Here is a 25766-nt window from a genome sequence, read left to right as displayed (position 1 = left end):
TCTTCAAATATTCTATATACATATGCATATTACCTAATATGCTACAGATTTAAACTCTTGCTGGTGAAGTAAATCAGCATCTACAGTTACAGGCTCTTCCTATTCTACTTTTCTTGGATTCCTGCTATTTCCACACATAAGCACCCACACTTCTTTGGTCCCACATCTCACTTCCATTTTGTTTTGGTGAGCCCTTGTCACTGCCTAGTCTGCTGTTCCTTCCTTGAGCTCTCCCTTTGATTACCTACCACCCTGTGCCCTCGGTTGTCCGTAAACATTCCTAGCTTTCTGAGGTTTTCTTCATGCTTTTTAGGATCTATTTCTGTCTTTTCTGTGATTCAGTCTCTGGCAACATTTTACTTGGCTCACCTCAAGTACTGATGATTCCCAAAGGATTAAACAGCAGAGCTGTTAATGCAGGTCTTTTTCAGCAATTTCTGATCAATGTAATTTGTTTCAACTGGTGCATAGAAATCACGTGCTTTTCAGCCAACAGTGCTAAGAGTTTTTCCCTAGAAGGTCTGGCAATTGTCCATAGGGTGTGATGTGTGATGATGGCATAAAATATTCTGGGATACCTGCATAATTACTTGGGAAACACTGTCATCAAATCCCGTGGTATGGGTTTATTCAGAAGAGCGATTCCTACTCCATAATAACACTCATTGCTTCCCTTCCAGAGAGTATGCACAGTTTTGTATCCAGGCAACAAAAAAAATCATTGCAGTTTTTCAGTGTATCACTTGTTAATTTCCTATCCTAGTGATAGGATACGTGAAAATGGTTCGAAGCTATACCAGGGAGGTTGACACTGGGCATTAGGAAGCATTTCTTTACTGAGAAGGTGGTCAAACACTGGAACAGGCTCCCTAGAGAGGTGGTCAATGCCCCAGGCCTGTCAGTGTTTGAGAGCCATTTGTACAATCCCTTAACAACACGCTTTAACTTGGTCAGCCCTGAACTGGTCAAGGAGTTGGACTAGATGATCACTGTAGATCCCTTTCAACCAAAAAAGCCTGTCCTATTCCATACTAGTACTGGATTAGCAAAGTTACTTCTGCAAAGCCTTCTTTTACCTTCAGCCCTGGAAATTGCAAACGTAATTTTGGTTGAGCTGGCTTTTATAACATTAACAACTGTTAATGTTACAAACAGGGCTATAACAAGGTGTCAGATTTTACAGTTGGCACAATTTGAGGTAGGAATAAATAAAGCATATTAGGTGCTTCATTACAAATTTCACCTTATGATCAAACACCTCTGATAATAGCAGTTACCTCATGTGGAGAAGTAGTCCGGTGCACAACAGCACAGGTCAGGACTAGCCAATGTAACCTGCTTTAAATTGTGCGCTTCTCAAACATAAGTGTGCCCCATCTTACTTCATAATAATTGTCACACCAAAGCACTAGCCTTAGCAACAGATTCCACATTTGTGATTTGGAAATGGCAGCTGCAAGCCCTGGGGCCAGCCCTCACTGTGGAGCCTGGGCCTTCCCATGGAAACTGCTGCAGTCGGAAGGGTTGATTTAGGGTTTCCCAGGAAAGCAGAAATCAGGAGTGAGTAAAAAAATGCAGACCTTGTGTGAGAAAGGAGCAGTGCTTACTGACTGGGTAGGCCTACAGGCAGGCTTTCCTTTTAACATCACAGATTTGTCAGTTTCCTGGAAATGATGAAGACAAATGTGGAAGAATGAAGAATGATGTGAAAACCACAAAGCAGTCCAGCTTATGTGTCTCAAGTTAAGCATCAGAACCCATTTTGGCGCTCAGGTTCCTTAGTTTTTGTCACTGCTTTTGAATATTTTTACTTTATTATTCTTGTTACAGCTAACTAAAAATGAAAAAAAAAAAAAAATAAAGCCAGTCTTTCTAGTACTACAAATGTGGTTACAAATACACTGGTGTTTCTAGGTTGTCTGATAGCATCGCATAATATGGTAGCTAGTATAAAATCATCAAATATAACCAGTGTGTTGTTCATACACCACTATGTCTTCCAGCTTGTAGAAATTACAATTGGCCTACCAACCAAACACAGCGTTTTATTCAAATCAGGCGATAGTCTACATCAGCATTTTCAGGCCCCTACAAAACTGTCCAGCAGAGGTGTGAGTGCTGCACTCTTTAGAAAAGCCAGGCTTTTCTTGGATACTTTATAAGGCCTTTTCTTCAGTAAAGCTGTGGGTCACCATGTACTGAAATTGCTACAACTTCTGTACTGCCATGGGCATGTTAACCTGTGCTTTTTAAATCAGTGGGATTGATGCAGTGCACCTTCCTCATTTTGCTGACAAATGCTGTATGTATCACACCTAACACATGATGTTCCTGTTTCCCTTTTAGGATGCTGTGTACCTTAGTCCCTGCCTTTTTTTCTGGGGTGACACACACAGCTCCTCCCCTTAAGCCCACAAAAGACATAAAAGCAGGCAGCTGTGCCACCTGAGTGCACATCTGCTCTTCTCCTGTGGAGTTGGCTTTGCTCTTTCTTGCTGTGCAGTGCTGAGGAGTAGGTCCACCCTCAGGCTGTTGCTTCTTAACACTGCTGGTCTTCCCGGCTACTCAGGTATTTGCAGCTAAAGTAAACTGAATGGGGATGGAATAAATGTGTATGAGTAGAAAATGTGGAAAATTCTCAGTGACTGGTAGTGTATCTCTGAATAGTTGAAGGGCTTTGACTAAATGTGCTTATTTATCAGGCTTTACATTTTTGTATCACCTTTGGAATCAGTTTGACTTTTCTTATTTGACTGTCAAAACATTGGCTTCAGAAATGTTTGAGGGTTTGTGTCTTTTTGTGGGAAAACTGTGTAAATGGAACTAATGGTACTGGAACTAAATGAACCTACCAGAGGGATTATGTCTTCTGCAGCACTGGTTCCACTATCCTTTAGCTATTTTTAATTGTTTGCCCAGTGATTGTTGATACACTTTTTTTGACTTGTTCTTCTTAAGAGTTTCTCTGAAGTGATTCTTAACAAAGTAAACAAACTTTCTAGTTTAGACATATGTTTACGTGAAAATCAAGAAATTGCCACAGCATCATTAGGGTAGATTTGCTCCTGTCTTGCTTACATTACATAGTTTTAAAATAGGCATGAATTGCTGCATATTCTGATCTGGTTGTATTTCTAAAACTTTCTGTGCAGGTAAAAAAGACTGCATGTAGGCATATAGGTGTATTTTATGATGAATCAGCCCTTGCATATAGTGAGCATATGCTACCAATTGTAGGATATCATCTCAATGCTTATATCCACAAATCTAATCAGCAAGAATGGAGGACAAGAAAATCTGGAAAGAAGATTCAGATAGTAAAGACAGTATCTGGTGCTAGAGACAATGCAGTTGGCATATTCAATGCTATTTTTCCTTCTCAGCAAGAAGGAAGGGGTTATAAATCTTGCTTCTGCTGTTACTTCTGTCAGTCAATGAAAATACTAAAGCTGCTGTGGTAAAGCTGAATGCGGCTCTTGTTACTCCACCATCTCAAAAAGAATGTAACTGATAGTTGATGTACCACAAGTAGTTTTGATGACAGAAAATATTGCAGCCCATTGTATCAAATTAGACTTCATTTGTTCTACATGAAAAGTCTTGTTCTAGAATGATGTGTTGTTTTCTTTGGCTTTTTTTAAGGAATGGAGAAGGTGGTTGCTTGTCCATACAAAAGGCCAGATGCTCTCTATAGGTTGATATGCTTTCCATGGGCTGGAAGTGGAGCTTCTCAGTTTGCTCAATGGGGCAGCCTCTTCAGCAGTTCAATTGAAGGTTAGTCATTTGTGTGGGTAAAGCAGAAGTTAAGCATGTCTGAAATACATGGTAGCAAATTTTTTTGAATGGACTATGATGTTCTTGATAGCACTGCAATGTTTATCCAGCGGATCTAATCCAGAAAGGAATTCCATTAGGAGCTAGCATTTCCATCAGGGTGCTGTTAAATTTCTGTGCCACCTTGGATCAAATTATACATTAAAAAGTTGTGAAATTTAGCTGTGAGGATACAAGACTACAGTATGCTTGACTGCTTCAGTAACTATTGGTGTGATTCAGAAACAGCAGTACACTGTCATATTGTTAATATGTTAAAAAAAGGCATCAGCAAAGTCAACAATGAAGATATGAGAACCTAGTTTTAATGTTGAGAGACTGACAGAAGTTCTTTTATCCAGAGTGTTTGCATGGTTTTACACTTCTTGTATCAAAACTGAAGTTTAAACTGTGGATTTATGACAGTCAATATGACATTAATAGAGACCATTGCCAAGGCAATTGTACCGGTCCTCTAAATGCTTGTATGCTGTGTGCTTTCTGTAAGCAGTTGCACAAGTCACATCAGATTTGCATGGATTTTTTTTTTCTTCTTAATAAAAAGGGAAGAAAAAGATTTTTTTCACTGGAACTACTTCCAAACAAGTTACTAAGGAGATGGCCTAGAAACAAATGCAGACACGGATGAATAAAATCAGGGTGCAGCATGCTCTTTCAGAGATGTCTTGTGCAGAAAGGAAGTAAGATGTAGACATTTCTGTCTATGGTATTAGATAGTGGTTTATTCTTTCTCTGCTAAAATACTTTGCATCTGACCCATTACTTCCATGTGAGTTTGGAAGTATGTGTGATGTCAAGAAGATTTTAGAAAACCAACTTTCTTTCCCTCATCTATTAATTCCTCACACTGCAGATTTCTGACCCAAGGCATTTATCAATCAGAACAGTTAGAGAGGCAACATTTGGGAGTAAAGGAAGGGGTGTAAACCTAATCTCTTCACAAGATTAAAAAACAGTAATAGAATAGCAAATACACTGTATCAGCTTTAAGAACGCTTAATTTAAATAATATATATATTCTGTAAAATAGATTTAAAAGCTTAATTAAAATGATTGTACTATTTCTATCTGAAATAACTATAATTCTTTTCCCTCCCTTCCTCCACCTCTTCTGCAGTGTCCTCTGTAAACCTTCCTGGAAGAGATTCTCGTCAGGGGGAGCCTTTTGCAAAAGACATGGCACATGTAGTTAATGAAATTTCAAGTGTTTTGTTAAAAGAACTGCAAGAAAAACCATTTGCATTTTTTGGTCACAGGTAAAAATACATACATTTGTAGATACTCCGGTGAAGGAGCTTTATCTTTGAACTCTAGGAATAGATAGTTACTTGCCTTTATTTGCAAAAACTTGAGGAAAATACCCTTCTGCAAAAGCTTTTTGTCAAGTCATCCTAAAACATGCTGTTGATGTCAAAGACTCTTATTACTTCAGGCACAACATCTTCTAAAAACAGCAGTGTTGTGTTTCTTTTTCTTTCTACACTGACAAATTATAATTGTTCTTACTGTTAATATTTGTGTCAGTGCTTGTTCTAAAATGTAGGGGGGTAAACCACACATGAAACACATAGATTTTGAAGATCACTGTCACAAGAATTCAAAATAACTGTTCTTACTGCAAATTAAGGAGAATACTAAAAGAGAGACTAAAAAAAGGTCTGATTTGTAAAAGCAGACTGCACAAGAATACACTTCATGTCAATTAGCTAATATGACTATAACTTACATGTCATATAGTTTGAGTAACTGTTCAAGATAGCCCGTTAACACTGAAAGTCAAATGATATTTAAATTTTATGGGGTTTACATATGTTTTTGCTTACTTTGCTTTAATTTATCTTTTTGCTGCAGCTTTGGATCATATGTTAGTCTTGCAGTTGCACTACACTTGAAAGAAAAGTATGGACTAGAACCAATCCATCTTTTTTTATCAGGGGCACCCACCCTAAACGTAAGTTTCCGAATTGTTACCAGTATGAAACAAAACAGTAAGTTAGCTACCAAGAGTAAAAATAACATTTTAGAGTATGGAATGTAGAGTGGCTTTAACAGAAAACAATGTTTGCTTCTGAATCTACGCAGAAAAATTTCTTGTTTTTTTAAAGGAAATTAATTCTGAGGCAGAGAATTTCACATTACAGAGTATTCACTGCTGCTAACCTTAGCCTGGGGAGAACAGTCTCCTTAAACTAATGCCACATTTCTGAATACGGTATTATTTACTAATGGCCTCTTGCTTAATACCGAAATGTAATCAAAACAAAACATGAAGTGGCACTCCCTACTCTGTAACATGTGAAATAGCCGTCTTAACCTAATCTTTTGTAATCCTCCAGCACCAACCCTCCCTCAGTGTATTTGTCTGTTTCTTTCTCTTCACCTGCTTTGTTGGCTTTTTAATCTGTCCTCAGTTTCTGCTGAGGTTCCGGTGGTCTGCTTGTCTTTTCAGGAAAACAACAGTAAAGTGGCTTTTTCCTAGTCTTCCTGTCCTCAGATGGCATTTGCTATTTCCATTCTTCTGTTTCTGGGGCTTCTGAGCAATCCTGAGTACGAGCTAGTACTTGATGGAAGCAACTGTTATTCCTACGAATTTCCATAATCAGTTGGACTCTCTAGTTCTACATCAGTCAGATTTGTGTCCACTGCTAGGCTTTTCTTTCTCTTAAATAGATTATCAGTTATAGTTCAATTGTGAGAATCAAACTTCAAACAAAATTAATTTAATGGTTACTTGTCTGTGTGAAAGTTTCAGACCTTGAGGGTACTTGGCTCGCTCATAATCCGTATTTTCAGCAAACACAGCCTACTAAGCTTTTCCAATAAGTGTTTTCTGTGGATGTTAAACTAATCAGCCGTTCATTGTATTTTGGAGACACAGAATCATTGTACTTTTTACTAAAACAACTCTTAATTAAGTTATTATTTAAAGTATGTTATATACAACACTTGATCTGTTTTGTCTGGCTGACAGTCTGAAGCATTTACTTACCTCAAAACCGCACATGGTGTAAAAGATGAAGACCTTCTTGCAAATCTAGAAATTTTAGGAGGAACTCCTTTTGAGTTTCCGCAAAATAAAGACAGTAAGAAACATCTGATAAATACTCTCAAAGAAGACTCTAGAGTACTTCACACATGGTCGTAAGTTTTACAATTTTGTATTACATTTATACTTGTATTTTACAGTTTTATTTCTGTCTGATTCAGGTTTTCATTTTTCTCTGTAATTTGTTCTTGTTTCTGTTACAAAAAAAAGAGTATGAAACACTAAACAGTTTTCTCCTTTGTGTGCTTCCAGTAGTTAAGCCCTAGATGAAAACACTGCTTATTGTAGCAATCACTACTGTTATTACAGAAGTGAACATGTCATGGTAGAATTACAGTTCTACATAGGATCTAAAGGAATATTCTCACATCTTTTCTGAGGCTAAAAATCTCAACTGATGGTGCCTCAGGATCACTGAATTTAGTATCCTGATCCATGCCTAAGCAGAAGCAAAGAATCCCTGTCTTCTAGGCATCCAGAGCACAACCAGCTGCTTCTGCCCTAACTGCTGTTCCAAGTGGATGTTACACAACAGCTCATGTAGCTGAGTGGTTAAAGTTTCTTACCTTGGCGAAGACAAGGACACTCTTGGATGTGGGACCCATTTTAGCCATAGGAACCTGATGCTTAATAACGCCCTGAAACATTAGAACTTGAATACAAGCAGAGAACATACTTGTTTATTGTAGGTGATAATTTTCATTGCAGATTGAAGCTCCTTTTTTTCCTATTGGGTCATTCTTTCATTAAAGTTTTTAGTAATTGCAGTAGGGTAAGGACCTAAGAATCTTACAGACACAGTAATTCCTTCCGTCGATCTTCTGCACAGTCTAATTCCTGAAGTTTGTTATGTTTTGGAGGAGAAAGTGCTAATTTGTATATGGAAGAAACCTATATTTGGGGTTATTTCGTGGAAAGTTTCATACTGCTTTATGTTCACAGTTTTGAGATGGCAGATGGGAATAGCCCCTTCTCTTGTGATATTACCTGCTTTAATGGGTCTGAAGATCAGCAAGCACGTGATTTAGAAGGTACTTTGCTTATACTTACACATCTGCCTGTTGTATCAAATCAGTTAATGAAGAGCTTTTCTAGAGTCTTTAAATCAACAAAGCAGTCTCAATGTATGAACCAAACCAGTTGATACGGGATTTAAAATAATTATTAAATAGTAATTTTGAAATTGTTACATAGAATGACTCCAATCGTTAACATTTCTCTGATGTTTCTCATTTAAATATCTTTTTCAGCCTGGCATGATCTAACAAGTGGAGATACTTCCTTCTACAAACTTCCTGGAGGTCACTTTTATCTGCTGGAGCCCTCTAATGAAATTTTCTTGGTAAAACTTATAACAAGATATATAGAACATGCTGGCCTATGAGTATTTCCCTCTATTTTAATGGCAGACAGTGTAAGATTAGTCCACAGCAGTTCAAAATAAGTCATTCTTTCTGTACAATTGCATGCAGTTATGCCTAAGAGTTGTTTTGTTCCTCCTGTGTAATCTTTTAGAAGAGGGAGGTTTTTTTATTTTTTTGAAAATAAACATTGGCTTTGGGTCTTAAAAATAAAACAGTTTCCATCTTTCTTTTTCCCTCTTCTCATCTTGCATGTGCACAATCCTTTATTTCATTCCATAACCTCATTTCCAAGAAATGACAGCTATGTTATTTTACTTTTAGAGCTTCTCTGTAAATATACTTAATGTAATTTAATACCCACAAAAATCCACAATTCTTACAGGAAGCTTAGTTTATTAGGTTTATTTAGAATAAGATACAATCTAAAATATAGAGTGGGTATGCAAATACCCTTTACAGTCAACCAGCTTATGATTAAAAGATTTTACTGTTAGACAACACAATAAGGAATTAAGGAGTTAGTGTTGCATTTTTCTCATCAGCGTTAGTTCATTAGCTACTAAAGGGTTAGTTGTTAGTGGGAATTATTTTGATTATTCTAGATCCCATATTTTTCTACCATTTCTTTTACTTTGGAAATATAGGCTTTCATGGCATCCTCCTTTGATAAACCTGCAAAGGAAAGCAGAGTCATTTTCCTTCCATATTTGTCATCCTATAAACATGACTAGATGATGTAAATTTAATTGATGTAACACCTTTTTTCAGGTTCCATGTTTCCCACTTGGCTTTGGCTTTCAAATCTAGCATTCCTGGATATTCTGCCAAAATAAATGTATACCTTTAATTATCATGTAGATTTACATAACATTTGCTTGATTTCATCAAGATATGGGAGTAAATGTGAAGTATATATAGGAATAGGAGTACCAATATTAATATCTCCAACAGTAGCCTGTTTGTATAATCCATATAGTTCCTTCAGTTCTTCATCAGTTGGCCTTGTTTTTAATTTTTTTACATCTTCTGCAGCAGCATTAAAGTCAGCCTGATGGAAAAAAGAAAGTTTTCCTCTCAAGGAGTGTGCTTAAAACATTAAGGATAAGATGCACAGTAGTATCATTAGACACTCGCCAATTACTCACTTGGGTTTAGTGGTAAATCTAGGCATTTTCCCATGAAAGATTAATAAAACCATAAGTTATTAGAAAGGGAACCAAGGCTACTTATCTGATGGGGTCAGCACCACTATTTGTGAACCTATTTTTTTCCAACAGCTTTACGTCTAAACGCTTGGACCCATTATTGCCTGTCTAGTGTCAAGGTATCTACAAACACACTCATGCAAGCAGTCTATACAATCAACACAGTGTAAATGTCTTTCACAGTCACACTGGGGGTATGAAGACGTTCACTGAACTTTACACCCCAGCAGTGATCTCTAAATCCTTCTGGCCCTGACTGCATAGTGCTGACTTAAGCAGCAGAGCTCAAATACCCTCTGGGGGTTACTTCCTACTTCGTTTCCACTTCTCTGCTGACAGTGAAGTAGGGAACCAACAGCTGGCACAGACGTGCTGCTATTGCCAGGACCACCTTCAACACCCAACTCAAAACACAGGGGAAAACATTAAATTTGCCCCATTCATCATCATGCAGCCCTCACTCATATCAACCCAAAGCTATAGCCATTATTCTCTCTACATACTAGAATCATAGGATGGTTTGAGTTGGAAGGGACCTTAAAGATCATCTAGTTCCAACCTCCCTGACATGGGCAGGGACACCTTCCACTAGACCAGGTTGCTCAAAGCCCCATCCAACCTGGCCTTGAACACTGCCAGGGATGGGGCAGCCATAACTTCTCTGGGCAACCAGACTGGATGCCAGTGTGTCACCACCCTCATAGTGAAGATTTGCCTAGTATCTAATTTAAAAATGATGAAAACTGTTTTAATTGAAGTAACTGGATTTAGTCAGCTTGTATCAGAATTGAAAATGGATTATATGGATAACAAAAGGTCTTTCTCTTCTTTGCTCTGGATAAAGAAAATGTAAATATTTTCTTCTACAAAGTTTAATGTCAGAAATACAAAACCTCATTATTTGTTTTCCTAAAGGCTAGAAACAGGAGTGCAAGCTTCCTCACCTCAGTTGAAAGAGAAATTGTAAAACATTTCATAAAGTGTCTTCTGCCTCAATTCATCCAAGAGTTTAAATAACATTTGTGGGGCTTGTTTGTCTCCATTTTAAACACAAACTAAAATCTTCATTCCTGAGTTGCAGCTATGTGAGCAGAACCTGTTCTTTGCACTGAAGTAAAATTCAGCATTTCTGACAGCTGCAGGCTCCAAAGCCAGTCCTACCTTTCTGCTCTTGTTTGTAGAACTCAAGCACTCTTGGCTAGGTCTCCCAAATACTTTAACGATACAAACAGTAATAGTTGCCTGATGTCCCCCTTAGAAACCTGACAAAGTACAAAATTCCATAGATGGTACCATACAAATAGTCATACTCGTATAAGTATATAAATCTTGGAAAAATCTATGGAGGGTCCCATTTAAAAAGTAGCCGTATTAGCAGCTTAGTTATTAAAATTAAATAATAATAAAAGCAAGCATTTTCCCCAAACACTTCAAGTATCATTAAAGCATCTAGTTGTTTCCAGCTAACTAAGCTCAAGGATTTCCTCAAAAGACGACAGTATTTTGAATAGATGTAAAGCATTTATTACGCAGAAGCGCTCAACAAGGAGAAACAAAATTAGCGATGCAACTACCATCATTGAATTAACAATGTCTGAAGGAAACTGGAACTGTACATCTCTGACAGTCCTAAAAGCAAAGCATTTATACTCACTCTGTTGGTATAGATGTATAAAAAGGATGTACGTTTGCTTACCAAAAGAAATGTGATGGCCCACCACTCTTGAGGTTTCTTTTATAGGTAGAATTTATTAAAATAAGTATTTAATTCTAAATCCAAACACCAGGATTGTGACATTTTTGACTATACCTATCACAGACTCCTACATCACAGACATCTCTTAATACTATCCATACACGTACAAACAAAAGCAGCATTCATGCTCTGTTAACAGCAAGATTAAGACGTGCTATCAATAATAAAACATAACTGAGTTGCCACAATTGATTAAAGTTTAAATAAGTTCTATCTACCTTCACCTTTACACTGTAGCCACTGCTGCATGTGGGCCTCTGCCAGCACTGAAGTACAAGGACCATTCAAGTCAGTGGAAAGCTTCCACATGCTTTGAATTGTTTTCTGGTCTAAACTTCACAGTAAGAATGAACTAGAAGCCTTGCTGGACTTCTACAAGACAAAAATTAACTCAGAAAAAAAGGAAACCAATAATTTTATAAGCTTCTTATCTTCATACACTTATATCCTATCTGGATTTATTGGCAAGTATCACAAGATACTGTTTTAAAAAGATGCAAATGCATATCTTACACAGCAAGAAATACACAGAAATAAAATGTAAACACTTGTTTCTTCATCTCCCTCTAGCTAATCATTGTGCACACACTTGCTCAGGATTTGCTTGTTTACACAATATATTTAGGAGCAGCCTATCAAAATATAATTTCCTTTTAATCACATGGCAATAAAATTCCCTTTTAACTCCTCAAATCAAAAGCAAAAGCATATATACAGACGTAACATACACACAGGCATTAACGGTAAATGCACAAATCATCAGATTATTATCACAGACTCCATTTGTGCAAAGAAAAAAACTTGAATGAATTAATTTACAGCAGAGTATTTTACCAGTTTGCAAAACTTACAAATCTTTTAGAGCCTCCCTGATGGAAACATTGTTCTACTAAATTTGTCTTCACTCCCATACAGTTTGATTCAATGAATTTTTATGGATATGGATGGTAGCTGTCAACCAAAGCCACAGTGGATAGAAAACCTCTATAATGTCTAATGCAGAATGTGTAACATGTCGTAGCATTCAAGCACTGATTTTTATGTGAAAGTGTAACTGTACACAGCAATGGAATGGCAATATCATACTGCACTCAGCTCTTTCCAATGTGATTTATGGCTCATTGCATAATTGTCAAGCTAGTAAATTTATGCTCTAGAGTGAATCCAAGGCAGAATAAAACAAACTAATCTCAATGATCACTAATTAAACAAAGTGTTTAATTTGGTGTTATGTTTGGGATTTGATAATTCTGACCCATTGAAGATGTAAGATTCTTCTCCTTTGCTGTAAAACACCACAATGAAACCTCTGTGCCATTCAGTGTAACTGGAGCTCAGAAAAAAATTGCTGAGCTACTGGCAATACTCTCCCTGCATCTAGGTCAGAGCATTATGCTGCTCTTTGCAAAACATGCACGCTAACCAAGCTGAGAGGGACATTAAAATGAGACTGGGATAAAGGCACTTGCAAATCTTGAAGTGAAAGGAATAATAGAAAGCCTAATGAAGAAAAACAGTCTAATCCATCAGGGCATGAGCAGGACAAGGGAAGTATTCATCGTCTGCTACAAAGGTAGGAGGCTAAAAGCCAGCAATGGAGATAATTTTCTCAAGAACTATTTAACTCTATAGTCAGAGGCAAGGTAGAAGGAAGTTGTCTCTAGCCAAGAAGGAAGAAAGTAGCAACTTTCCTAACAAAACACAAGCCCATCAAAATGCACCACTCCAAACATGCACACACTCTAAAAATATATGCACAACTCCCTTAAAAATTACGCTTTCCAAATGCACACATACTGCTGCTTCAGTGTTAGAAGCCTCCCTCCTCCTTTTATAGCTACATCCTAAAAAAATAAATATGTAACTACCTTTCAGTGCATAATGCAGTCCTAGCAAACTCAGCTGCACACACAAAGAAAAACAATTCATGCACTCTAAACAGGTAAAGCTCCAAAAATTACATGACTTCTGCGAGTTCAAAATAAGCAGTATGTCTTTCATCCTTCACTTGCAAGAAGTAATGCAGTATTTAACTTCCAAAGGCTTAGGTAAATTTCTTGCGCTGCAAGGTAACCTTGAGTTTGCAGTAATAATCCTTATGCTGGAGAAACACCTCTCTGATCTCCGACACGGCACTGCACAGATGGACAGCACATCCCCCTCCCTCTCCTCTCCTTGTGCCTCTTCCCCAGCAAATGCGAAACTGCTTACCTCGAGAGTCATGATGCTGCGAGGATGCCCGGGGAACAGCCTCCCTCCTTCTCCAGTGGGGATGTAGCGCTTCTGCCTCTTGAGTCCCGTGGTGTGAGCACGGTGGTGGGGACAAGCTCCAAGGAGGGTGTTGGGCTGGGTACCAGTGACCTCAGCTTGCCAGCCACGGCACAGCCACGCTGGCGCAGGACACGGGGGCTTGCTCACACTGCAGGGACAGCTGAGTGGCGACAAGTGCCAGGGAAGGCTTGGTGGGAGCATTAAGCACACACTAGCTTCTTCAGAGAGCTTGAGCTCGCTTCCATACCGCTGAGGATTAGGCTGCCCTCCTAAGAGCAGAGATACAGCAAGGCTTCCAAGCCCTCTCTCTGAAAAAGGAATTTCTTGAGTGATTTAAACCAAAACCAGCCCAGCTATTGCCACTGTTCCTCTGCCACAGCCCCTGCCTGGGACCTTGCATCCTCCAGCTGCAACTCTGAAAAATACGGGGGTCATCTGGGGGACACCACATGCCAGCAGTCACACACACAAAATACCTTGAGAATGCTGGTTTTTTTTCTTTGCTCTGCTAAATGCAGGATTAAAAAAAATGAATATTAACTGATAAACTAACCTACACGGTAACCACTAATGGAAAAAAATCCATTCCCCCTTACCTGCCAACTCATAAATTACTCATATTCATGCCTCTGTACACTTACAATTCCTTAAACAGGTTTAATCTACATGTATCTGTATAGTATTAAGCTATACTACTACATGCTTCAGCGTTTTAACCCCTATAAACCCAGATAAAAACACAGAAACGGAGTGTGCTCGTACAGATTTGTCACTGGCTCTCGGCAGGTTGTGGGAAACCCTGAGCATAGCTGCCTCTTACCTGTCGCCTTACTGTGACAGAATACGATGTATACATGCAGTAGGGCACACATTGAACAGCAGCGACAGACCTCCCTATCGCTCTGAAGTCCCTGTGAAGGGCGTTTTGACTTGGCCATTATTTCATTAGACGATGTACGACAGACCAGATCTATTACCCCCTGTAAAGCAATTTATGGTAGCACTCAGAACGAGGAAATGCCGAGAGCAGGTTTCCACCATCGGCGCTCCGAGGCCAATGCGCTGTTTGTCTACCCGGTACTGGCTACTGCCCGCCTGCAGCCGGGCTCCGGCGGCTTCGCTCTCCGTCCGTCCGTCCGTCCGTCCGATCTGCGCGCTCTCCTTCTTCCCGCCCTGCGCAGCCCCTTCTCCACCCGCTCCCACTCCAGGCCCCGTAGCTGGAGGCGGGGAGCAGCGGCGGCGGATCCCGCCATGCCAGCGCAGAGGCGGGCCGAGGGGCGGAGCTGGGCCGCTCTGGGCGCCGACGCGCTGCAAGCGACGCCGTGTGCGCGGGGAGCGTTGGAGGAGGTAGGGTTGCTTCGCTGCTGCAGGCTGGAGAGGGACGGCTGAGGCCCGGGCTCTGGAACGGGCGCGGGAGGACGCCCCGCTCCTGCGGTGGCGACGCTTTGGTCCTGGTCCGGCGTGCAGCTGATCCGCGGGCAGGCTCGGCCCGGCGGCTCCGGGGAGGCGGGTGGAGGCCGTGGCTCGAGCCGGCCGGTGCGTTTGCAGCGCGATCTGCTGGTGCCGCGTGGTACCCGCGTTCCCGGAGCGGGCGCGCAGGAGGCCGGCGGAGAGGGGCTGGCTGCTGGCGGACGCGGCCGAGCGCGGGAAGCAGGGGGCCGGGACGGTGGTGCGAGGTGCAGGAGTTCAGCGCGTCTTTATTTCATCGTTGCTTTGTTTCCTGTTCTTGCACGCTTATTTTCCTCAGTAGTGCCCATTTTGAAAAGTTAAACTGAAAAATCTCTCGGCTCTTGCTCCTTTCTCAGGTATAAGTGGCTGTCTTGGCTTGATAACCCTTGCAAAAGGCCATCAGAGCATCCCCAATTGAAAGCTGTTAAAAACGATAATCCTCAGCTCTTTTTTTTTTTTTAACCTATCATAAGCTTCCATTTCCGGTTCAGTTCCATACAAGATTTCTAGTGGTCATTTCCAGTCTACAGCTGCTACCGTGTTTTGGTTGTTGCAACTGTAATGGTAAAGCAAAGGGGATCAGATAACTGCATGGATGATAGCTCCATTAAGGACTAATGAAATAAATTGGCAGATCTTCCATCCCTGATGGAGCCATTCTGGGTGGCTGGGAGCAGAGGGGAATGGCAGCCCCTCCCTCCCCAGACAGTTTCTCCAGTTCCCAGTGTCGGAGGCAAACAGCTGGGATGAATAGAGCATCGCCTGGATGCCCTGCAGGGCACTGCACACGTTCTGAGAGTACTGAGAGGGCACAGTGCTTTGCTGCATTTTGAAATACCTATTCAGTTTCACTGTTCTCTGAAAACCACTCCTGTGTTTCTGACTCATGGATGACACCATCACAGTTTGCACTGCATTGATAAAAACTCCTGTTTGTAAGCTTGGCTATGCAACACTGAAGATATCACTGACTCAGCAAGGAGATGGTGAATGGTAATCCAAGGAGGAGTGTGGGGCCTTGGTGAGTTATCAGGGACTGTAGTCAGGCCTGCGTTCCTGCTCTGTTACTCAGGACTAGATTAGTCAGATCTGTAACAGTTTTGCTTTCCCTACACCCATTTCATTGAACCTAAAGGCATGGTCTAGGTCACACAAGAGTAAAAGACACGTGAATTTTCTGGAAGCCCACAAAGGATTCCCTTCCTCCATGGAAAGCATAAGTTTATTAATAAGAGTCTGCAGGTTTCTATCATACCTTCTAAATGCAGACAATAGACATGGATAGACAATGCAAACACAAGACATTGATTATGGAATGAAAAGGCAGAGTTTTAAAAATCCTCAATAAATTCAGGAAGTTGGAGCTTGTTTCATGTTGTGATTCTGCTTTTTTTTGGTTTGGCTGTTTTTCATGTCATTATCCTGCTACAGCGTAGCTGGCTCAACAGTGAAAACTGAGTGGTCATTCAGCTTGTGTGGTTCTGGGATTTTTTGTTTTGTCTTTTAGAACTATGGCATCTCCATCTGGTCTTGAGCTTCAGAAGGTCTCTTGTACTGGTGGTGCCTTGCTGTCCACTCTGCTGTTTTAATTACTTTTCATTAAAAAGAGGCATCTGCCGTGTGAAATACGTGTTAAAGATCAGCACTGAGCTTATATGAAGGTGGCAGTAATTGCCAGTGTTGCTTTGAGATGTGACATTTCTCTTCTGTGTTCCCAAAAGAAGCTTCTGGTACTGATGTCCGCAGCAACCAGCACAGTATTTGAACTAACACTTACGTCTTTCTTCCCTTCACAGCTAGGGTGGCAAAACACAAAAGAGGCTCAGGATGTCTGTAATTCAGCAAGGGACAGCACCACTTCGCAAAGCAAAGAAAGCCACTGTAAAAACATGTCTAGATAACCCCTTTGTTTTAGAGTGGAAAACCATTGATGGTGAAGATATGCATTTTATATTACAGACCTTAGAAGAAAGGATTAAACATACTGGGCTTAAAAAGATTGAGACTCCAAGAGTGAAAAAACGTTCCCTTACAAAAAAACAAATGGAAAGAAAGTGTAATGCTGGCACCAGTGAACTCCCTAAGGAAGAGAATGCAGAAGGCCATCGACAAAAAATGGGGTGGACTGACACAAGTATCAGAAGACAGCTTGCTATTGGAGTTAATGAAGTTACAAAAGCATTGGAAAAAGATGAACTTCTTCTCTTGCTGGTGTGCAAGTCTGCAAAGCCTGCTATGATCACATCGCACCTCATTCAGCTGAGTGCAAGTCGAGCCACGCCAGCAGGGCAGGTTCCCCGCCTCAGCGAAACTATTGCACCACTTCTCGGCTTAACATCCATTTTAGCACTAGGCTTTAAGAAGCAGTCTGATAAATTTACAGAAGCAATAGCAGCAATAATTCCCAAGATACCAGCTTTGGAAGTGCCATGGTTTCAGTACAGAACTGAAGAATCTGTGGATTTTGCTCATGAAGGTTCTTCAGAAAACGAAGAACCTGAGCAGCTTGCAGAGGTGCTGGGGGATGAGTTTGTGAGCCTGAAGCGGAAGCGTATGGAAAGCAATCTTTCAAATGTAATTTTGCAGCCTATGAAAATCAAGAAACTTTTCCCAAATCCAAATAAGATTAAAAAACCACCTCGCAAAAAGAAGAAAGCCTTTTCAGCATAACTGATTTTTTAAATGCAATATGGAGTACAGCTGTAACTGAACTATCTTGTTAGGCTTTAGGGTGTAAAGCACTTGAATACAAGGTGGACTTGATGTTGCATTCAGTCGAGGTACTTTCTGCTTTAATAAAGAATATTGCTCAAACTTGGGTGCAAGTCTTTACCTGAGAGCAAATATTTCATTTGCAGAGTTAAAATTGATAATGAATATTCTGATGTGATTTAAGAAGTCATAATAAGTACATCTTTGGAATTAATGCAAAGCACTAAACAAATTTTGTGTTTTTATACAGATGAACATGCTTCAAGCAAAACAGATTTAAATATAATTATTCAAACAAGTCAATACCAAAAGTGAAAGTTTATTTAAACAAAGGTCCATGCCAGTATAACTTTTAAAGCTGGTTCAATGCTTGTTTCAAGTAAACAGCACAGTTGGCCTTCCCTTTGGAACTGTCATAGTTTGCTGAACAATAACCTTGTTCTGGTGAAGAACATAGGCAGACTTGACTTCCATAATACCTGGTGTCTCGTATGCTGAAGGAACAATATTTTCAAATACAGAACAAACCCCAATTACTGATGCTGCATTTTGAAAGATGAATTCCTTATGCAAGCTATTAACACACACCCTGTGAGAAAATGTAAGCTAACCTAAACTCCATTTGATTTCTAAATGGAGTCTATTAATTTCCCAGGAAATTAGATAAGTCATACACTGTTGGGTATAAAGTAGGTGACAGCTGTAACTGCTACAAGACTGAAAACATTCCACATATCTTTTGAGTTTTCTTTAGTTTTACTAGAGACGACAGATAGTTTCCTAATGAGATATTTGTGTTGTAGGAAGGACGGGGAATAGTGCTGCAATTCAGACAATCAAAATAAACAGCCAAGGAACTTACTTGGCACTCTGCAGTTTAAGCAAACATCAGTATGGTATTGTAGAAGAAACACAAAATACCTTGAGTTACTTTGTATTCTTAAAAATGGAATTTACATGTCATATGTTTCAGAAATTTGCTAATCCAAATATCCCGTACCATCAGATACCTAATCTGTATTTTGGTTTTTTTTTAGGCGTGACTTTAGTTCATGATACCAACTACAAATGGAGGCAGTAGCAGTGATTCCGTAATCGTGATGCTCTCTTAAGTTTAAACAGAAGTAAGATATTTAATGCCAAAGTTTCTGTCCTCCCTGGCTGAGGGTGGTGAGAAGAGATGAGGGGTTTTTGCCTGGCTTTGTAGTCCTTCATACATAGCCTTTGTTCTGGCTTTTTGTATGCAAAAAACGGCATGCTAGCACTAGTGTACTTAGCCATGCTAGTTAACTGTAATGTTTGCAAGACAGGGAAGTTTACCGTTCAGATTCAGAAGCAAATGGCACCGTTCTCCCAGAATACAGCATAAGGGTGGCCACACACCTTCCTTCATGTGCAATTACCCCAAGACTAGGGCAGAAAGCCAGGTTCAAGTCTGTCTTTTACCTGGACATATTTGGGCCCATCATGGCCTCAATGCTTTTCCAAACAATAGTGCTGGGGAGGATTTCCCTTCTGATTTCAGAGAAGAGGTCTGGCTATCCCTTCTTCCACTTGCATTTCCATGAAGGGAAGGGAAGGCAGACAACAGTGAGCATATCTTTCACCTGGCATTCAAGATCACCCCTCCAGGTAAGGGAATGTCTGGCCACAACCATTTCTTAGCAACTCAGTACCCTAGCCATGAAGACAGAGCTATGCCCTGCTATCCCACCTCATGCTGAACAGCACCCAGATGAGCTCTGCCTTTTAAAGCTGAAGCAGAACGCACTGAGACTCTTGGTGCACCTTCCTCCTCATCCCAGCAGGCTCCAACGCCAATGTCCAGCCAGGAAGGCACCTTCCTGCCTTTTGGGAATTAAGAACTAAGTCTTTGATGGAGTTGAGATTAAATCCTTGATACCTCAGATATCATTACCATCAGTTACAGTTTCAGGCACTTAATTCTGCTCAGGCCTCACACAGGGAGTCAAAGCTCCCTCTGCACCATCTGTTAGGAATGCTACTAGCAGACAGCTATCAGAGGGCCAAAGCTGTAGAGCCCAGCTGCACCAGTAGATGTCTGAAAGATCTCCTCTGAAGCCCTTTTGAATTAATGAGGTCCCGAGCTGATGCACACCCAGGGGTCAGACAAACCATGTTCCACCCCTTCCTTTGTTTGAAGGAAGTCAAATGCTTTAATCATAGAGCATAAGGGAAAGTATTTATCGCTGTCTCTAGGCAATTCCACAAGAAAAAGAAACCAAACCACAAACCATTCACACATTGGAGAAAGAGTGGGAAGAAAGAAAAACCCCACTGGTGTAAGGAGGTGGGTAGGGCTAGCAGTTACAAAGAACAGACAAAATTTATCTTCATCTAAGTTGATGTTTTCAGGTACAGAATTCAACTTTCAGCAAAATCTGCTTTCAGAATTACAGGCATGTTTAAAAGGAAAGTTTAGATATTTGCATTTCATGAGATATTCATGTCACATTCAAAAGATGCTTACAGCATGGAGGCTTCACTACCACAGTTTGGCACTTTCAGCTAGAACAGTTTCTCACTGCAGACTTCCTCAGTGCTCACGTTACTGCAGCATGCGTGAGCTGAAAGAACTGCTACCATATCTAGCTATGACACTATGCTGGAATGCATATAAAGTGCTTCAGAAGCCACTCTGGTTACTAAGCATTCATGAGGGAATTAACAGCCCCCCCAACAACAAAGATCAGCCCTTCTACATTTCAGGTAGCACAGTATAAAGACTTCCAAGGATTGAGGGTAGAGCGTTTCTCTTCTGCTTACCAGCCACATATATAGCAAAACTTCTTGTTCCAAAGTCGGGATAAAAACACTACCCGGAACAATTTCTGAATACATATTTACAAGATAATTTTCATTAGAATTACAGACTTCATAGGAAATCAAAGTCGACAAAGGAATATGTGCAATTTCGCAGAAGCGTTGAAAACATTCAAACTACAAATATCCTGATAGCACTACTAAAATTCTCAGTTTTACACACAGGCTGATGTTATTCTACTGAGGGAAAACTAAGGTTTTGTGCCACAACTGTAAATTAAGTACAGTAATGTATTATCATTCCGGCAACATAGATAACACCTGCACTGAACAGTGCGATACTGTTAAATCAATCCACTGATCTATCGAAGATCAAAGTACAAATCTATTTTTATTGATTTGGCAGCGTTGCGTATGGAGAAACAAATGCACTAGTTAAACCAGTACATTGTCATACTGCTCTAGTTACAAAAACATCCAGGACTTCCACTTCCATAGAACTACAAACGTATTGTACTTCATTGTTTTTCCCCCAAATGATGATATCCATGTGAAGTAAATAAGCAAAGATACTCAAGTTTGTATCCTTCATTCTGTTACACTGACAAACATACACCACCACTTAATAAATAGAAATGCAGCAGTTCATCCACATAATAGCAAATATTTTTGTACCCTAATCCACCACTGAAGTTCAGTTTGTACAAAACAGTCTTTTCTAAAGAGTGGAAAAAAAATACCTTCTTCTCATCAAGGTGCAAGCTAAGCTTTGAAACTTAAATGAATGTGCTTTTATTCTTTTATGGACAATAAAAGAGTTTCATGGGCCTTCTGATCTATCTGAAAATGCATACATTTGGTCACATATGGATGTCTTCATTGTTTGGGTTTAATGGACTACCTCAGTTATCACTGACGTTGTGCTTTTACTCCTCTTGAACAACACCGTTCCAAGAGTTATGGAGATCAAATTAACTCAAACGATGACTGCAAAGTTCTAGAAACATAAATGTCCTCATTGTAATACAAGACCAACCTAAAGGAAGATGAAAAAGACAGCATTTTAGTACAATTACAGCAATAAATCTAAATAGCATTACTTTTCTGCATGTCAATTACAGATCTTAAATATGACTGATTAAAAAAAGTTATTTTAAAACATTTTGGCCAGTGTAGATTAATGTACCATTTCACCAAAGAGAATTCAGGAGCTGTTTTTTTCTCCCTTACCTTTTCAGATTCCATGCCAGGACACCTCCAGTTATATAAATAATACTGCAAATTTCCATCTCCAATCCCAAACTTGAGCTTTTCCAGGAATGTTTTGTTTTCCATTAAGTCTAGTGCATTGAATACATCAAATCCTTTCTGGCAAGAGCAAAACATTTTTTAAATTTTACCTTTTAAAGTTTCAAATGATACATACAATGTGGCATACAATATCCAAGAGACTAGGCTAATTAAGTGGAAAAAAAGACAAGGGAATAAATCTTGCCTTTTAATTAGGTACACACATAAAGAAATCTTCCCAATAAAAAGTGAAGTATAAGGCACAACTTTTCTCAAAGATTACCTCCAAAAAAGGCAGGAATTTTAAAGCCACTTTCAGGGGTAAAGGTCTGAAGAGTCCCTAAAGCATTATCCATTATCTTATTCCTATAGATAGGTATTTTTTACAGTCACATACAGTGTTTTGGCACACATGGGCTACTCCAGCTAAAGCTGCATTAATATAGCTTATGGTGTTTTCAGCCAGTTATCATTCTGCTAATGATAAATACTTTATTTCTGTGATTTGGTCCTTTCTGAAATGACGTTCTATTTAGGAGTCAAATCTTCCACATTATTCTCCCTCATGCAGCCTCTACCAAGTCCTCTCTTCTTCAGCCTCCCAAATTCACCACTCAAAGAGCCATTCTGCTCCCAGAAGAGCCACAGAGCCGAGCTACTCACAGCGTTCTGTGCAGCAACACAAACATACTCATATTCCAGCTTACTGTGAACTCTTAACAAGCAACATAGAAATAGAGTCAGTTAAGCCATCACAGTGACAGTCACCATGTACAAATAGCTGAATTTGCTTGGGGTTCTGGATATAAAACTCCATTTGCTTGCAATTAACTGTGAGGGAGTCTGACCTAAGAACCTGAACTCTTAACAGCACAAAGGCATTGTGCCAGCAGGACATTAGGCATGCATGTGACTGCTTTCATGTAGCTTGAAGTCTGAACAGATACAGCCTTTGCAGACCATCCCTGGCATCATACAGGATCAACACAGAAATCCTGTGCCACATGCAGCACAGACGGCTCTGAATGTGGTCTGCTGGACCACAGCTAGAATTCCTTGCGTTAAGCACTCAATCTGCTAGGTGTAATATCACAAGTAGTGCAGCAGCAACACTTCAGATGGGAGGGGCAAGCTTCAAGCATGAGGAGCCGAAAACATGCCTATGCTCTGCAGCATGTTGGGAATGGTTGCTAGAATGAATACCATGGACTGGATGAAGCCTGTGCAGTGCTGTGAACTGACAGGGCTAAACAGGTCCCTGAGAATTCAGAGTGCTGGGATGTGCATTACTTGCACAGCTCTGTACTATATTGCCACTGGTGTTTGCACTGCAGTCCCATGAAACGCTGATGATTAAGGGCTGAGTATTAAGTTTTCCATCAGACAGCAAGAAACTCTTAAAATTCCTATGTTCAAAAACTTCCATTTATAGTTTCTTCCCTTCCATTCAACTAAACCATCTGTCAGCGTAATTCCATCCATGAAGGTGTGTTTAAAAGCTACAACATAACAGACCTTTACAGGCAGCAATATAAAATGATAAAGCTTGCACAAAAGAACTTTCAGATTTTGTAGAAATAAAAAATAGTTTAAAAAACCCAAAATGTATTTAATAGAACTAATGAAACCATTTTAGTAACACTTTCCATTCTTCTGGTACTTACTGAATATGGTCATGAGTGTGCTCTTGGATTATTTACAGAGCTTACACTATTGAAAACACTCGACCTTCATTCACTTGTCATTCCCTAGCATCGCTCAAAGGAAAAACAAGCATGGCATTTTATACTTTAATATATATATTGTATATGTCTCATCAACTGCACTTTGTGCTGTGAACAGTAGAAGAAATCAGAATGCAATGATATGGAAAAATTCCTGCCGGTTCTTACCTTCCCAGCTCTCCTAAGAATACTTTTGTGAAAGAAGCAGAAAAAAACCACCCAGCACAACTTACCAATTTAGCTATAATGAGTGCATCATTCATTAAGTCCAAGAGAGGGGTCTCTGTATGAATATTGTAAAAGGAATAGGCAGCTTTGAGGCTTTTATGAACAGGATGGTGCATCACTGTTGACGGTAACGTGTAGAAACTCAGGAAGTCTGTTAAAATACCATTTGAGCCCTACAAAAAAAAAAAAGTCAATAAGAAGTAACCACTTGGTTATCGGTTAGGCTAACACAACTGTTCTAAGCAAAGTAATAAATACGGCACAGTTCTGTGGTCTGTATTATGGTGTAACAGGTAATCCTGGCTAAGGTTTGAATACACTGAATTCTTGCCAAGGATGTATCTATACATCAGAGTGAGACTGAAGCCTGAAATATTCACTTCAGAAAAGGAAATAATTCAGATTTTTCTAGTCTGTTACACCAATAACATTTTGACAAGCAGTTGCCAAAGCATTACAGTTTGTTTTCCAAGCTTAGCCTAATATCAAAAGAGCACACTTTCAAAGTACACAAATTTGTTTGCAATTGAAATAATTTTTAAAAGAACGTTTTTTAAAACTGATGTTGTTCACAGTGAGGAGTAATTTTCTCAACTTTCTAATACCAGGGAAAAAATGTACAGTGCTGGTATACAAAGCATAGTTAAATCAGTTCTAGTGACTATTAACCAATTATTAATCCATTTGCTAGACAACTGCTAAAGCACACTGACATTCTATTAAGAACAGCAGCGATCAAAAAAGGTACTTATACAGAAATCTAAAGTATCCTACACAAACTCTCTTCATCTGTCATGCACAGAACACAGTTTAACTACCTGCTGGAGTGTAGATTAGTAGGAAATGGGAAATAATTATTTTTTGTGTTACGACTGACACGCTGAGCACAAGAAAACCTACCCAGATTTTCACTGCTGCTATTCCAATTGGGTCTCCTGATATCTCCAAGAAGATAAGGCAAAGGAGACACACAAATGTTTGTTCTTGCTTGTCTGCTTTGTTTTGAATGATTGGTGTTCACTATTTTGAACTTAATGAAGGACCTCACATGGATCCTTAAATTGATAGTACTTCTACAGTAAAAAGTAAGAGAGTTGAACCCACCACATGCAAAAAAGCTATTGTCTCAGAGCAGGTACAGATTCTGTAGTAGAGATAAACTAAAAACAACAGAAAAGTTACTAAGTCCCTCACTAAATTCGGTAAGGACAATAAAAATATTAATTCAGGAATTATATAGTCTATTTTAAGGTTTTAGCTCTGCACACTACAAATATGACTTAAAAATCTGATGCCAACTTCTCCAGGTCACACATGTCTTTTAAGCACTAACCAATCTACGTTTTGTATAGTGAGAAACTAGTTCAAGACAGAGCACAAAACAAACAAGTGAAGATTGCACTGTTCAGTTAAAACAGCACTGCCAGTGATACACTCATGGTGATCTAACAGATCACCAGATTTTTCTGCAGTCTTCAACTCACCAACAAAGCCAAAAACCAACCCGGGGAGTGGGGAGTGAAGAAGAGGAAGTGGAGAACGAAGGAGGGACAAGAAATTAAATTATACCATGGAAGACTCCAATGAGCACTAGACCCACTGTAAAGAAAGTAGAAAGCTAAGCTTGGGACAATGACAACTGACAAAGCAGGACCTCTCATCTCCATCAGCAGTAAGTTTCTACATTCAGCTGAGACTCCTGCACAGATTCAGGCTGCAATGTGTGAACACTGAGCTTCACAACCTGCAGCTTCTGTGAGGAGCTGGTAGGCTGAGGAATGTTAGTGCTGATTATTGTCAAATAACCTTGTCTCTAACCAATATACTATCTAAGTACAATGCCTACAACTGATTTAGTATGGACTCAAAGGGAAGAGTGCCTCTTTCTCCACTAGCTTTACTGCAGCTATTCCAACCATGCCTTGGAGATTTCCAATCCAAATGCTGATCTATTCCTGCACTGCTTATTTTGCAAGAAGTGTTGTGACCAACAGGCTGGAGGGTGGGAGTAGTAGGTTGGGGAGAGAAGAGTAAGTGTTAGGAACAGATGATGCTCTCCATCTTTTTAGTGGACAAAGACTGTAATTTTCAAGATAATTTAAC

General features: G+C 39.8%; 4 protein-coding genes across 8 annotated transcripts in view; 2 read left to right on the top strand and 2 right to left on the bottom strand.

The window, feature by feature from the left end:
• The first annotated feature begins 2410 nt into the window (after positions 1 to 2410).
• Positions 2411 to 8460, top strand: OLAH (oleoyl-ACP hydrolase). The gene is made up of 7 exons (XM_062623666.1): positions 2411 to 2569; positions 3643 to 3774; positions 4952 to 5090; positions 5686 to 5785; positions 6806 to 6975; positions 7823 to 7911; positions 8131 to 8460. Exons 2-7 carry the CDS (start codon positions 3645 to 3647, stop codon positions 8262 to 8264), a joined length of 762 nt encoding a protein of 253 aa, XP_062479650.1. The 5' UTR covers positions 2411 to 2569; positions 3643 to 3644; the 3' UTR covers positions 8265 to 8460.
• Positions 8408 to 14611, bottom strand: ACBD7 (acyl-CoA binding domain containing 7). 2 transcript variants are annotated; one of them, XM_062623664.1, is made up of 6 exons: positions 14551 to 14566; positions 14309 to 14456; positions 13417 to 13745; positions 9175 to 9292; positions 9003 to 9065; positions 8408 to 8916 (listed from the first exon to the last, which is right to left on the bottom strand). In XM_062623664.1, the coding sequence occupies exons 2-6, from the start codon at positions 14412 to 14414 to the stop codon at positions 8843 to 8845; spliced, it is 690 nt and encodes a 229-aa protein (XP_062479648.1). In that variant the 5' UTR covers positions 14415 to 14456; positions 14551 to 14566; the 3' UTR covers positions 8408 to 8842. The 2 variants fall into 2 exon arrangements, with proteins under 2 accessions (XP_062479648.1, XP_062479649.1); XM_062623665.1 differs by lacking the exon at positions 14309 to 14456 and having other exon boundaries at positions 8412 to 8916; positions 14551 to 14611.
• A 602-nt stretch (positions 14612 to 15213) lies between these two features.
• RPP38 (ribonuclease P/MRP subunit p38) lies at positions 15214 to 17739 on the top strand. The gene is made up of 2 exons (XM_062623640.1): positions 15214 to 15946; positions 16722 to 17739. Exon 2 carries the CDS (start codon positions 16753 to 16755, stop codon positions 17593 to 17595), a length of 843 nt encoding a protein of 280 aa, XP_062479624.1. The 5' UTR covers positions 15214 to 15946; positions 16722 to 16752; the 3' UTR covers positions 17596 to 17739.
• Positions 17740 to 17936: 197 nt separating this feature from the next.
• The window catches only part of NMT2 (N-myristoyltransferase 2), a 34010-nt gene continuing 26180 nt past the window's right edge, over positions 17937 to 25766 (bottom strand). For all 4 annotated transcript variants that reach the window (XM_062623637.1, XM_062623638.1, XM_062623636.1 and 1 more), the window contains 3 exons: positions 23669 to 23836; positions 21652 to 21789; positions 17937 to 21457 (listed from right to left, as the gene is read on the bottom strand). In XM_062623637.1, the coding sequence (XP_062479621.1) occupies positions 21437 to 21457; positions 21652 to 21789; positions 23669 to 23836 (327 nt within the window). In that variant the 3' untranslated portion in view covers positions 17937 to 21436. The remainder of the gene's footprint in view (positions 21458 to 21651; positions 21790 to 23668; positions 23837 to 25766) is intronic.

The sequence above is a fragment of the Pezoporus occidentalis genome, unplaced genomic scaffold (assembly GCF_034315485.1).
Source record: "Pezoporus occidentalis ecotype Australia unplaced genomic scaffold, CSIRO_AGI_Poc_V1 ctg257, whole genome shotgun sequence".
Classification (NCBI taxonomy): domain Eukaryota; kingdom Metazoa; phylum Chordata; class Aves; order Psittaciformes; family Psittacidae; genus Pezoporus; species Pezoporus occidentalis.
The sequence above is the reverse complement of the archived record's forward strand: the minus strand, read 5'-3'. Positions and strand labels throughout refer to the sequence as shown.

Coding starts and splice junctions, on each gene's coding strand:
- OLAH (XM_062623666.1), top strand. CDS start 3,645: ATGGAGAAGGTGGTTGCTTGTCCATACAAAAGGCCAGATGCTCTCTAT. Junction 5,091..5,685: donor TTTGCATTTTTTGGTCACAG/GTAAAAATACAT, acceptor TTTTTGCTGCAG/CTTTGGATCATATGTTAGTC. Junction 7,912..8,130: donor GCAAGCACGTGATTTAGAAG/GTACTTTGCTTA, acceptor TATCTTTTTCAG/CCTGGCATGATCTAACAAGT.
- RPP38 (XM_062623640.1), top strand. CDS start 16,753: ATGTCTGTAATTCAGCAAGGGACAGCACCACTTCGCAAAGCAAAGAAA.
- ACBD7 (XM_062623664.1), bottom strand. CDS start 14,414: ATGGCCAAGTCAAAACGCCCTTCACAGGGACTTCAGAGCGATAGGGAG. Junction 9,066..9,174: donor TGTTGGAGATATTAATATTG/GTACTCCTATTC, acceptor TTATTTTGGCAG/AATATCCAGGAATGCTAGAT. Junction 8,917..9,002: donor AACATGGAACCTGAAAAAAG/GTGTTACATCAA, acceptor TTTCCTTTGCAG/GTTTATCAAAGGAGGATGCC.